At 41.4% G+C, this 13,525-nt stretch overlaps 1 protein-coding gene across 3 annotated transcripts in view; it reads right to left on the reverse strand.

The window, feature by feature from the left end:
- Positions 1 to 3,855: 3,855 nt before the first annotated feature.
- CARD19 (caspase recruitment domain family member 19) overlaps positions 3,856 to 13,525 on the reverse strand; it is a 45,121-nt gene continuing 35,451 nt past the window's right edge. For all 3 annotated transcript variants that reach the window (XM_054977631.1, XM_054977629.1, XM_054977630.1), the window contains one exon: positions 3,856 to 8,685. In XM_054977631.1, coding sequence (XP_054833606.1) covers positions 8,570 to 8,685 — 116 coding nt within the window. In that variant the 3' untranslated portion in view covers positions 3,856 to 8,569. The remainder of the gene's footprint in view (positions 8,686 to 13,525) is intronic.

Below are 13,525 nucleotides of genomic sequence, written 5' to 3' on the forward strand. Positions count from 1 at the left end.
GGTGTCTTGCCCTGGCAACAAAGCAACTTTTCTGTGTCTGCTAGTCATTTTGCCCCATATCTCTGAACTGTGGCATGGGATGAAGAACCTCTCTAAACCTCAAAGATGAAGTATCTACCAGCACAAGGTATTGCTCTAAGTTGAACGCATAACTTCCTGTTTCCTAGGGTCAAGCTATACTTGCAGGTTTCTAAAGTTGGGTTCTCAGATCCAACTCAGGTTCCTTGCAGCCACAAAGATGCTTTGGGGGACGGCTGTTGTTGTTGTTGTTTTTTAAAGGAGAGCCCAAATGGCCTCAGAATGCCTCTGTGGCGGAAAGAAGCCCCCCCCTTCAAGCCATTTCTTCCCTGTCAAAATAGCACAGGAAATTTTTCCCTGTCTTTTCTGCTCCACATGGAGTATTCTCTTTAAAAGCCTGCATGTATAGCTTGACACCTAGACAGGTGCTTTAGCTAGTTAAGTCACTGTGTCATGATACTTGCTACAACCTATCTTTCCCAACTCTTTTCTAAACAGGATTTATTTAGTTCCATCAGAAATTCTTGTAAGGTAGTGATGAAAAAGTGCTGGATAAAGTACTGCTAAGAGGCTCCAGTGCAATTTGAATCTTTGATATTAACAGTGCAATCTTAAACAGCTCAGGATTGCACTGTAAATTGTTGAACCCCCCCCCCCCCAATCTGCTGTTTTCACCAATTTTACTTGAGCTAGTGATCCACTCTCTGGCAAACATTCTTTAGCTTTCTTTTACATCAGAAACCCTTTTGAAAACACAGTGTATCAAAGTTGTTCTTTGAAATCTGTATTTTTGACATTTGTTGTTTGATGCCCCTCTAACCCTTACTGTTTCCCAACAATACTGATATATAACCTCTGTCTTTAAGGCCATCTGCTTGTGATGATTTGACTCATGTGAACTGCATATTCAACAGAAAGTTACCTGTTTTGCATACTCTATGTATCTTTCAAAAATTATAAGTGTGAGTATTTTTATTTAGACAAAAGAGATTGCCTTAATCATAGTACTACTGGTAGGATTATGGACATACCAATTCACTTGCCTTACTCATGGTTGCCATGGCACCTTACCCACTGCATGAGCTTTTAATGTCCAACTTACAGGAGCTTACAATTTAATTACTTAAATTCAGTGCTGAGCAAGTAACATGGAGGTAGTTGTTCTCTGTTTAAAAAGAAGTTTCCAAGGAAGAGATTGTTTTTGGTTGAATTAACAATTTTTATTTTGTTTGAAGGCTAATCAATCAAATGTTGTTAACACAGATACATAATGATTTTATAATCAAGGATTTAGTCCCCACCTGCACCCCTACTTCATACTGGCCATACATTTTAGAAAGTTGTAAGCTGATAGAAGAGCAGCTTTCTAGTAGTAGTGACAATTGAGTGCAAACAGGGCTTTTTTTCAGCTGGAACGCAGTGGAACAGAGTTCCAGCACATCTTGAAAACGGTCACATGTCCAGTGGCCCCGCCCCCTGATCTCCAGGCAGAGGGGAGTGGCATCCAGTGCCTCCAGTGGCATGGAGGGCAATCTAAACTCCCCTCTGTCTGGAGATCAGGGGGAGGGGCCACTGGCCATGTGACCATTTTAGCCAAGGGTGATTTAAACTTTAAAAAACTCCCCTCTTGTTCCAGCTGACCCAAAGTGACATCATTGTGTGGTCGGGAGTTCCACCACTGAGTTCCACCACCTCTTTTTCCAGCAAAAAACCCTAAGTGAAAACATTTGTACACACAATTTGCATGCAGGGCAAAAAAGCCACATGTTCTTTGAAGAAAAAAAGATACAGATACTGAGATTCGTTTTTGCAAATAGTATCTGAGTCTTAAATCAAGTTAAATGCAGCAAGTAGAACAGCTTTTTCCTGAGTGAATCAGAATCTGAGGACGAAGAAGCACACTAACAGTCTTAGAACAGTGAGAAAGATCTTTAAACACTCCCACTATTTACAGATGAAATGTAGCCATCCCCCTTAAGTGTTAAATTACTAAAAAAAGAGTAATGCTGCAAGTTTAAGCAGAAGTTGCCTATGAAACAGAATCCCACTCTCTAATGTCACCAAGAAATCCTTCCGTTTCTGGAGCAGTTTAACACTTTTAATAAGTTTCCCTTTTTAAATTAATGGGTTGACAAATAGACAGATGTGGCACTGTTAAAAAGAACAAGGCATTCAGCCCATTTGATGTAGAAGATGGAGAAGTGAGATGGTCCTGATAGCATTTGAGTTGTCAGTATGCACACCTGTCATTTCATTTGCAAAACAAGATATGCAGAGCAGTTGAAGAATTCACTGGGAGCACTGTTTTTATACCTTGTCTGTCTTTACCCTTTGTATATTTCTTGGTAACAAAGACACTCATTATGTTAGTAGGTAAATCAAAACAAAGTTAACAAATTCATCCTGTACTCTCCCAGCAGTGTATATATTTATACAACCATGTCAGAGAGCATGTACAACCAAACTTGTGTCTTGAGAATATGGACTGAAAAACCCCTCAGAATATTTCAGGGCTGGGTTTAATAATATCAATATCAATAATAATAATAATATTTGATTTATATTCTGCCCTACAGGATAACTTAATGCCTATTCAGAGCGGTTTACAAAGTGTGTTATTATCATCATCATGATAATCACCCTGTGAGGTGGATGGGGCTGAGAGAGCTCCGGGAAGCTGTGACTGACCCAAGGTCACCCAGCTGGCTTCAAGCAGAGAAGTAGGGGATCAAACCTAGTTCTCTAGATTAGAGTCCTGCTGCTCTTAGCCCCTACACCAAATGTCTAGGGCCAGCAATAGAGATTTTGTCACCTGATCGTTTCAATGAAAACCCAGAAAGATAACCTATGTTTCCCAACAGCCTCTCAATCCACTGTGAGAACTGTTATGGATATGTATGATACATATTGATAAAGTTATAATCTGCTCAGATAATAAAGGAATGACACAACCACTTCAGCACAGAATAAGGGTTTCTTCAATTTCCTCAGCCCATAAACATTGTGTACCAGTTTGGCTATGTGAATAAATATTCTGCAACAGCTGATTCCCCCCCCCCAAGGAAATGACTTAGAAGTTGTGAAATATTGGTACTCAAAGTGTGGAATAATTCTTGACAGAGGATGGAGAAAATTCAGGATGGATTATTCCACTCACTTGTTCCACCAGCAGGTCCATGTAAATTAGTAAGTCTTTAAGTGACATGAGGGAGGAGCACCATCCCACTTTCAAGATGCAGTGTGTTAAGCAGTGTGTGATATCTCCCCCTGCCTTGTAGGAAAGCAAAATCCAAGTAGGTGAATCAACACTCACACACACTGAATGGAGGAGAGAGAAGCCAAAGTGTGGAGAGATAGGACCAGAAGTGGAATATTACTTCCCGGCTCCAGTCTCTCAAATACCTGCCTAATTTACATAGTCTTATCTGCTCAGATGAAATGAGTAGCCTGTCCTGTATAACTCATCCACTGTCAGAGAAAGGGCACACTGGTTAAAAAAATACTCTAGCTCTGAGGCAGGTTAGTTGTTATGATGATACTTTTTTAAAAAAGCTAACACACTGCAAATATCCAAAGTACCTCACAAACATCATTTCAAGAATTGAAAGTTCAGCCAGGGATAATATGACAAATAAAATGCAGCTTAGAATCCCGTCCCCTTTTGGAGATACACACACAGAAGTCCTTAGAAGTGCCATTCTAATGAGAGAACATGACACACAAATAATTGTGCCTGAACCACACAACTAACTTCACTGAAAAGCTTGCCAGAAGATTCAGCTTTGAAAACAAAGAGGTTAGACTACATACTATGTACACAATAGAGCAGAAGGATCATTCGTCTTACTGAACTAAAATTTTATGAATAAAATACATGCCTGAGAATGAGTGACCCACAAAATATGACACTATGGCAACATTATAGGATAGAACAACAGTGCAACATTACTGTGTCAATAAGGCAATAAGGATCACTGAATACATCACAAAATTAAAAACTCAAGTCAGGATAACAGCTCTAGTGAATAAGACCACTTCTGTCAACACTGAGCTTTCATTGTATATTCATAAAAGTATTTGGTGATAAACACTGGTACTAAATAAATGTTGAAGAAATGGATGAGTAAGGAATGCTTTCCACAATGCTCTTCTATTCTAGTCATCACTATTATAAAGGTATGTGCTAGAGTCTTCTTTTTGTGGTTGGGTTTAAACCTGAAGGGATCTCAATTATGCTATGGGGGAGGGGTGGTGTTTACTTTTATAAATGGATGGACTAATTTAAACAAACTGGCATTTGGCAAGATCTATCGTTAAGACAAAACTACATAACTAATACATTCAGTTGTCATGGCAATAATTTTTTTAAAGCTGATACATTGTGACTGTCCAAAGTACCTCACATACATTTCAGTAACAAAAGTTCAGCCAGGCATAATATGATGAATAAAATACTGCTTAGAATCCTGATTGGTCACAACATAGTATCACTTAAACTTGGAACAGTTTTTGAAAAAGTGTGCTTTTGAAAGAGTGATAGCTGAGGGAACAAGCCTAAGCAGGTCTACTCAGAAATAAATCTCACGTTATGTACTGTTAGAATCCTAACCGGAAGATAGTTTCAGAGGGGTAGTCATGTTGGTCTATAGTAGAACAGCAGAATTTGAGTCTAGTGATAGCCTTGGAAGCTTTGAGTCTCAAAAGTTTATATCCTGAAAATCTTGTTGGTCACTAAAGGGTTACTGGACTAAAATCCTGCGATTCTAACCAGAATTATATATGTTTGTGAGAGAACTATCTTTCAAAAATGAAACATGTTTATAAATGCTATATACAGAGTTAAATTCTTTTGGTCTAAAGTGGGAGTACACTGGTCTCTCATAATTCCTGAGAATCGCTTTATAGGAAGAAGACCTAAGAATCACCGTTGAATCTTTTCAGTCTCTTTTAAAACATTGTGTCATTAAAAGCTTAGGTATTTTTGCAATGTAAATGCTACATTATTTACCGGCATAAATTTATGTTTGTTCATGTATGTACAACATTCCTACCTCCCAATTTCTTTTTTACATGCAAGTCCTTCTGCAGCCATGGAACTCACACCTGTCTTTCTGCAGCTTCTCAGTAAATTTCATGCTCACATTATAATAGTACTGATGATCATGATGGATCATATGGATTAAATTTCAAACAAAAAAAATCAGCTGATGCTCAGTGTGAATTGAACCTGGAACAATACCAGATATGTCTTTTGTCTGGCTGCCCAAACAGACCTTGACATTCAGCATTTACATGTGTGGATGTATAATGTAACACTGAAAGGCCCCAAAGGGGGAGAGAGAGCTTATTCCCTCCACTGCCCAACCACACTGCAATTAGAAGAAACCTCTAAATGTGAGAAACCCAACACCATCTACTATTTCTTTCCTATTAGTTGACTCTGAAGAAAAACGTTCATAGATTTGGTACTTTTTATGTAATTAATTTTCTTCAGAGCATGTTAATATATCGGTTACACACCTGATTACAGTTTAAAGCTCTTTCCAACCTGATGTAAATAGCAGGGAAAGTGAGGACCCCCAAGGGGAGTAGACCTGAGGGAGGAGGCACAGGAAGCAAGGGGCAGTCAGCCAGCAGCCTTACTAGTCAGGGAGGAGAGGCAGCCAAAGCAGTACAGAGCCATGCCCCAGCCTGCAGGCCAGCTAGAAAGCAGTAGCCTGGTCCAGGTGAAGCTGGGAGCAAAACAACCCCAGGTGGAGCTGCCTGAGGCACTCTACAGGAAAAGCTTGGCAGCCAGCCAAGAAGGCACAGGGAATTGGTGAAGGGATAAAAGGGAAGTCCACCCACAGGGTGTGGTGGGTTGTATAGGAGTGTAGGAGGGAGCGGGCAGCGGGTGGAGGAAAGAAGAGGAAGAGTAAGTCCGGAGGAGGGAAGGGGCCAGCTGTCATGGAAGGCAGCCAGGACTCTGTCAGGTTGAGCAGGCCTGCGAGAGGATTGAGAGGGCACGAGGGTGAGGTATACCCCTCTCCTTCCACAGAGCGGGAGCCTGCATGATCCTTGATGGTACCCCTGGTCCAAAGTCAGGCATGTCGGTGCCTCACTGGGTGATGCCCGAGGCAGAACCTGACGCCTATCATAACCTCTATTATATATTTCTATTCAAAACTGAGCTACTTATTTATTTTTATTTATTGCCCAACGTTCTTGCTGAGACTCAAAACAGTTTACAAAAAAACCTGTTGTGCAGTGTCCTTTACTCAACACACTAAATATAAGTTGCTTCTACCCTAGAGCTGATGAGTCCCTTTCATATTAATGGGCTCTGACCAGGCTACAGCAAAGCAGTTACCTCTCTCTGACTCACCCTGCTCAGTTAAGATGAAAAAAGTGATTGACATTCTGATCTGAAGTACTCCATTTTAGAAATGATCCATTGACTTAAATGGAATAAAGTTTATCTTCATGAAAATTTCAGTATCATTCTAAGTAGAATCATACCTCTCTAAGCCCATGGAAGTCAAACGGGCTTAAAACGGTGTAACTCTGCCTGGGATGGCATTGCTAATGTCGATTTTCCTTTAATTTCATTCATAGAGAATATCTGCTTCACAAGTGGTAATTAACAGGCCGTTTTACTTCAAATTGTATTTGCTACAATTAAATTCAGGTGAATTTTGTGCCAATATCTGGTCTCAATTCATTCTTTGATACACTGCAGAAAATTCTAGTGTGCAAGTCAGACAAAAGAGATATATCTAATAAAGGAAATCCCAGCATAAATACAGTCATACTTATACTAGGCAAGCCACTGCCAGGAATAAGACTGGACATATACACCTAAACTCACTATATTCGTCCCATGAATGAGGTGCAGAAAAAAAAATAGTGTGGTTTAATGTAAGTAATATGCACAAAGCTTGTGGTGCTCTCCCTCCATCTAGTGGTAATTCTATAAAAGACAGGCTGATGAAATTACTGCTGACTGGGGTCTTTTCAATCACTCCCTTTAGGTGGCATTTTCAAGTTTTCACTCTCAGCAAGATCCTTAAAAAAGAAGCTAACAGAACACCAAGCATCAAATGTCTCCTCAAATTACACAGCCATGCAGATATCTCAAATTAAATCAACCATCATTAACAATGGCAGATAAAATAACCTCCCTTTTTTCTACAGTCTATTCTGAGGAGCCAACTTTTGTTTATCTGACAGAAAATAAAACTGTAGAATGTTCTTTGTTCCTATGCATGACATTCCATATTAGTTTCTATAAAGAACATGAAAATCTTATGCCCAAGGACTTCCTAGGGGAATTCCTGAGCTCCTTGTATTGTATGTGTGATTAACAACAACAAAATCTTTGGAAGCCCACCCAGGGAGGGAGGACTTTTCAGCCTGACATTTGGGAAGGCAAGAGGACATCTAACACAGAGATATGCACATGCACCCTGAGTAACTGTGCTTCAGGAGACTTCTATCACTGGTCAAGTTGCTGGTTTGATAAGAGTGACATGTTCTATAAACAAGTATATGGGCCTATACAGTAGGCATGCATGTCAAAGGCACAAATCCATGGGCTTAAATTAAAATAAAAAGGAGAGTTGTGCCTTGTAATTGCTAACATATAGATATAATGAGATGTTAAAAAATCCGAACGCTTTTAAAATGCAATTTTTCCCAATTCAACTCATGCATTTAATGCCTTTGCACCTTGCTAAATTTCCTCAGAAATGTTGCCTCGCGAATCCTGTATAAGGAATAAAAAGACATCTTGCATAGTTGGATTGTTGAACAAAAGCTAGACAGATTTTCCCCTGGGTTACTATATGTCATTCTGGCCTCTTGTACTGTAAAAAAAAAAACGAGAACAGACAGTCCTCCTGACTTAAAAATAAAAGGATACACACCATGTCTTAATAAGGCGTTGCATTTGTTCAAAGTATCATTTTAAAGTTAGTATAGTATAAACTAGTATAAAGCCAAGTGCACTTGCTATTTATGCAGAGGATACACCTCTGTGCCAATAGACACGGCTGAGTCAGTTGGGAGACTGAAATCTTCTGCAGCTCCTCTTCCATCATGGGCAGCACTTGGTTCCAAGTAGAGTCCCTCTGTCTCTTTTCTACCAAGCAGAGATGTTTCAAAGGAGATGCACACGGAGCTCATGATTATTTGGACAAACTTCCAGAACCGCTTCATCAAAGGATCCAGATCTTTAACAAAAATCTTGACAGTACTCTTCCCTTCTTGGAGGCCACTTTGAGTGGGTATTTAGACATAACTTGTTAAGATTTTGCAACAACAGAGTACATATCAAAAGACTTTTAAAATCAGTTTCATCCAGGTGATAAATAGTTTAAAATAAACACATATCGAAATAAATGATCGATTCCCTAAAGTAAAAAGCAGAAATAGCTTTTTGAAAGCACTTTGTAGCAGTATATACACACTCGTATAGACGCTTAATTATAACTTTGGTATGAGAAAAGCATGTCTTTTTGCAACTCAGCCTTCCCATAGGCAGGAGTAATAGACTTTGGACTTTAGTTTGCTGTTATTGCTGCCTTGGTGAGTCTTCCATGTATAACATACAAATATTTGCAACATGTCTTCCTATGATGATTGGAGAAAACCCCAACACTTTCCTGGCTCCTCCTACAATTTTTGACTCTAGAATAAAACAAAATTGAGAAGAGAGATAGAAAGGAGAAGGTGAACTGACACAGGAATGCAACAACAATAGCATTTTGTTTCAATCAACAATTCTTCACAAAAATGACTTACCAAAGTTTTGCCTAAGAAGAAATGTTTTGTTCAATATATTGTGATTTAAGCAACAGAATGAACTTTGATTTGTAAAGGAGACTTGGGTTAAGATTTTTTTCTTTGGGGGACGGTCATGAATTTATTATGATCACTTCTTCTACTTAAGTCTACAATGACCTAGTAAAGGTAAAGATGTGCAAGCAACGAGTCATTACTGACCCATGTAGGGATGTCGTATCACAATGTTTTCTTGGCAGACTTTTGTTACGGGGTGGTTTGCCACTGTCTTCTCCAGTTATCTACACTTTACCCCCAGGAAACTGGGGACTCATTTTACCGACCTCAGAAGGATAGAAGGCTGAGTCAACCTTGAGCCAGCTACCTGAACCCGGCTTCCACCAGGATTGAACTCAGGTTGTGAGAAGAACTTGGGCTGCAGTACTGCAGCTTATCACTCTGCGCCTCAGGACTCCTACAATGACCTAGAGATGGCAAATTATCTATAGATCTCTGACAGTCAAAATGAAGGGAACAGTATAGTAAAGCAATCTTCACTCATTATATTTTGGCATGGTAAGGATTTCCCAGTAGTTTTGCCTTCTCAGGAACAGATTCATGAATGTTTCATTTCCAATTTTTTTTTTTAAAAAAAGAACCGTTCTTCAATGTGAGCAGTACCAAACAAAACAGAGGACCAAAAAGAGATGACACTTGTATTGTCAATATAAAAACAAATAAACAATTGATGAGATGAATATAACATGAACCAAGAATTGCCAGACAACGGAGATATGAAATGCTGATTTCATATCTTTACCATGCTTATGCTAGAAACTTTCAGGCATAAGAATACTCCATCATGAAATGCAACCTGCTATGGGAAACAGGGCCAGGTCTACATATTTTTGGAGGGGAGGCAAAAGAAATAATGGCACCCCTTATATTTTTTCTTTATAAATATGTATATGATCATTTTTTTAATATAGATATATAATAAAGAACTCTTTTAAACAACAGAATAAATTGCATTGACTTCTATTAATTGTTAATAATAACACTTTTTACATTATCTTATCTGTCATTAATTAAGCATTCCTCCTAGAATTCCTTTTGTTGTAGGGAGCTGAGGGAGTTCATAGGCAGACATGTATGTTAGATATTGGGAAAGACAGACTTTAAGGAACTCAGAGGTATGATGAGAGTCATTCCATGGCAAAAAATCCTGGAAGGGAGAAGAGTAAGTGGAGGGTAGGTGAAGGGTGCTGAGTTATTGGAAGCTCAAGCTGTCAATATTCTAGTAAGACAAATGTGGTAGGGAACTCACTACGATGGGGGAAACTTAAACTCCAACAAAGGAAGCCCACTACCCAAATAAAGAAAATAGATTCAAATTCTTTATTCTAGAAAAATAACATTTATTGGTTAGCCAAGGTAAGTTTCTGACACCCAAAAGAATCCGCTGCAGATACAAAGCAGAGATACAAGAAAAGTAAACTCTCTTGCTAGGGCATCATGTCCTTAGGAGAAAAAACAGGTAAAATAGCACAGAAAAACACCTTGGTGCTAGAATACCAAATTAAGCCATCTCCTTTAATTGATGAGAAGCTCTCGCCACCTCTTTAAGGGGGATGTACTAAAAGGAGTGACAGGATTGCCCACTGGAAATAATGGGAGAAGCTTGAAGGCCCATTGGAAATAATGGGAACCAGGAATACCAATTCACTTGCTTGGGCTCCATTGAAATATATTATAGCACCCAGGGGCTGTCATTCCACTCAGGGATCTCTTGTTGCAGTCCTGGAGCCCTTCTACTAGACCCGGGGCCCCTCATTCCACTCAGGGGCCTGTCATTCCTGTCCCAGAGTCTTCTCCTACACCCAGGGGCTGTCATTCCACTCAGGGGTTTATCATTCTATTCCCAGAGCTCTTCTGATACTCCCAGATGCTGTCATTCCACTATGGGGCCTGCCATTCCAGTCCCTGAATAACCTATCTGGGCCCAGAGACCTTTCTGTAAAATCCATTCCACATTTTCTTTGCAATTTTTTTTTTTTGCTGTAACGTATTTCAATGGAGCCCAAGCAAGTATATTGGTATTCCTGGTTCCCATTAGAGGTGTGCACTCCGAAAATATTCGGTAAACCCAAAGTAGGAAAAACAGTCAGAAACACCCAAAACCCGAAGTGGCAAGCCGTTTTGGATTTGGGTCTTTGAATCGCTTTGGAATGCTCCGTAAAGATTCAGAGCATTCCGAAGTGATTCAGGGGGCTGGGTTTTCTCCCAGCACCCCCACCCCCCTGCCAGTTTAACAGCAGGGCCCTTTCAACAGCCCAACCCCTCACCCCATAGCCCCAGCCCCCTCAGCCCTAAGTCGTAGCCCCAGCCCCCCACTTACCTTCCCTCTGATGCTGGGGTGGTGGAGACTTCCTCCACTGCTCTGTAGGCCCAAGCAGCAGAGGAGAAGGCAAAAAATGGCCTTTCCGCCCCTCAAATGGCAGCCGTGGCTGCCATTTGAGGGGTGGAAAGGGCATTTTCGGCCTTCTCCACTGCCCTGTGGGCCTGCAGGGCAATGGAGGAAACCAAAAACAGCCCTCCTGCCCCTGAAATGGCAGCAGCAGCTGCCATTTGAGGGGTGGAAAGGGCGTTTTTGGCCTTGTCTGCTGCCCTGAGGGCCCGCAGGGCAGCGGAGGAGGCAGAAAAGGGCCCTCCCGCCCCTCAAATGGCAGCCATGGCTGCCATTTGAGGGGCGGGAAGGCCCTTTTTGGCTCCCTCTGTTGCCCTGCAGGCCCCCTGCACACAGCCTGTGAGGTGTGTACACCCACCCACCCTGTGAGGTGGGTGGAGCGCTGTGACTGACCCAGGTCACCCAGCTGGCTTCAAGTGGAGGAGTGGGGAATCAAACCCCGTTCTCCAGATTAGAGTCCCATACTCTTAACCACTACACCAAACTGGCTCTCACTGGTACACTTTTGCTCTGAATTCTGGCAATTTCCTCAATGTGAGGAATGTGCGTTTTTTGCTGGGCCAAGGCCAAGGTAATCTTGGTAATCATCATCTCAGTGCCAAACTCATGGAAGCACTTCCAGAGCTCTGCACCCTGCAGGTCCACCCGAGGTACTTGCGGGACAAGCAGAGGAGAAGCAGGCATCCAACATGCCTCCTTGGCAGGGCCTCTGAATGACAGCAGTGTGTGTGTGTGTGGGGAGGGGGGTGCTCTGGCCCTCAAGCAACTCTCTTCGCAGCAGCCGCCTGCAGTAGAAGTGAGAGGAAGAGCATGCCACAATCCACCCCCACCCCAAGGCGCCAAAGCCCGAGCCAAATGAAGGAGGCAAAGCTCCGGGCCTGCTGAGCAATTAGGGATGCCTGCTGGGGTGGTGGCGGCGGAGCCCTTCCCCTCCCCCTCCACACGCTTTCTGTGCCTTTCCACCTTTTTGCGTGCCTCGAGCTCTTCTCACCTCAGCTTCACCAGAGACAGCAAAAACACAAGTGGATGAGCCAGGCACGCATGAGTGCCTATTTGCTGGGGAAGAGGCCTGCGCTGCCACCCCAGTTGCAAAGAGGCTGACCTGCCACCCGGGTCAGGTGACCACCCTGCCTCTCTCCAAGATCCGGCTCTTATAGGAAACAACTGTATCCCTACTAAAATTCACAATCTGAATATGCATGGAGGAAAATGGATCCAATGATAAAGTCCCCAAATTGGATTTCAAGGTAATCTTATCAGAGTTACTCCACTCTAATCCCATTGAAATCAATGGTCTCAGGCTGCATTGACTGCACTATAGGTACAACTACACAAGTAGTTGGTTTCTGTCCAGCAGGTTGTATCATTCTGACTCTGGCAGCAAAGGTTTATAAAACTGCAAAAACTAACCTATCCACAGTCTCATTATCTGGCAATTATCTACATGTGTTATATTCAGCTAACATTTTGTGTTTTTATATTAGCAATACAATTTTTCATGGTCCTCTCATCTCTTTTGTTCTCTTTTGTTTTACACTCATTTCTAATATTACCAAACACAAAAATGAATACATCAAAATAATGACAAGGTCTTGACATTATACACAGTTGCAACAAAAGAATGCTAGTAAATGTTGGACCACAGTGCCTCAGTAAAAGAAAATATGAGTTAAGGATAATTTCCTAATGAACTAGGATCTCAATTAAGCCATATTTTAAGCTGATGTGAGGATAAATAAGATGCTTTTACCTTCTCCCTAAACAAATGAAGCTTATGACAACAAACAACTGAAAATGCCCTATAGCGAACCATCCACACATGTGAAAGATGTTGGAGTGCAAAGGGTAGAAATTATATAGAACAATCCCCTGAAAGCTCTTGTAGAGAAAGGGATACAACATAAACCAGGGGAGAGAAAGGATTATATACACATTTCCTTCAGCATAACAATAGTTATTTGGTTCAGGATTAAACATGGGCACGAACCCAAAAAAAATTAACAAACCTGTGGTTCGTGGTTCGGTGCTGCCGATGAACCCAAACAAACGAACCATAACAAACATTTCCCGTTCGCGGTTCATAGGCGTCGGAACCGGGCTTCCAACAAACGCTGGTTCGTTGGCCATGGACCCTCATGAACCGCCGGATCGCGAACAGACGATCAGGCGGTTCTTGGATTTTTTTGGTTCGTAATGCAGTTCGTGCCCATGTCTATTCAGGATCACTCCAGCTTGCTTGCTTGTTCTGCCACTTAGAATTTGTTTGACAGACTAACATGT

Source organism: Eublepharis macularius, chromosome 4 (genome assembly GCF_028583425.1).
Source record: "Eublepharis macularius isolate TG4126 chromosome 4, MPM_Emac_v1.0, whole genome shotgun sequence".
Taxonomy (NCBI): domain Eukaryota; kingdom Metazoa; phylum Chordata; class Lepidosauria; order Squamata; family Eublepharidae; genus Eublepharis; species Eublepharis macularius.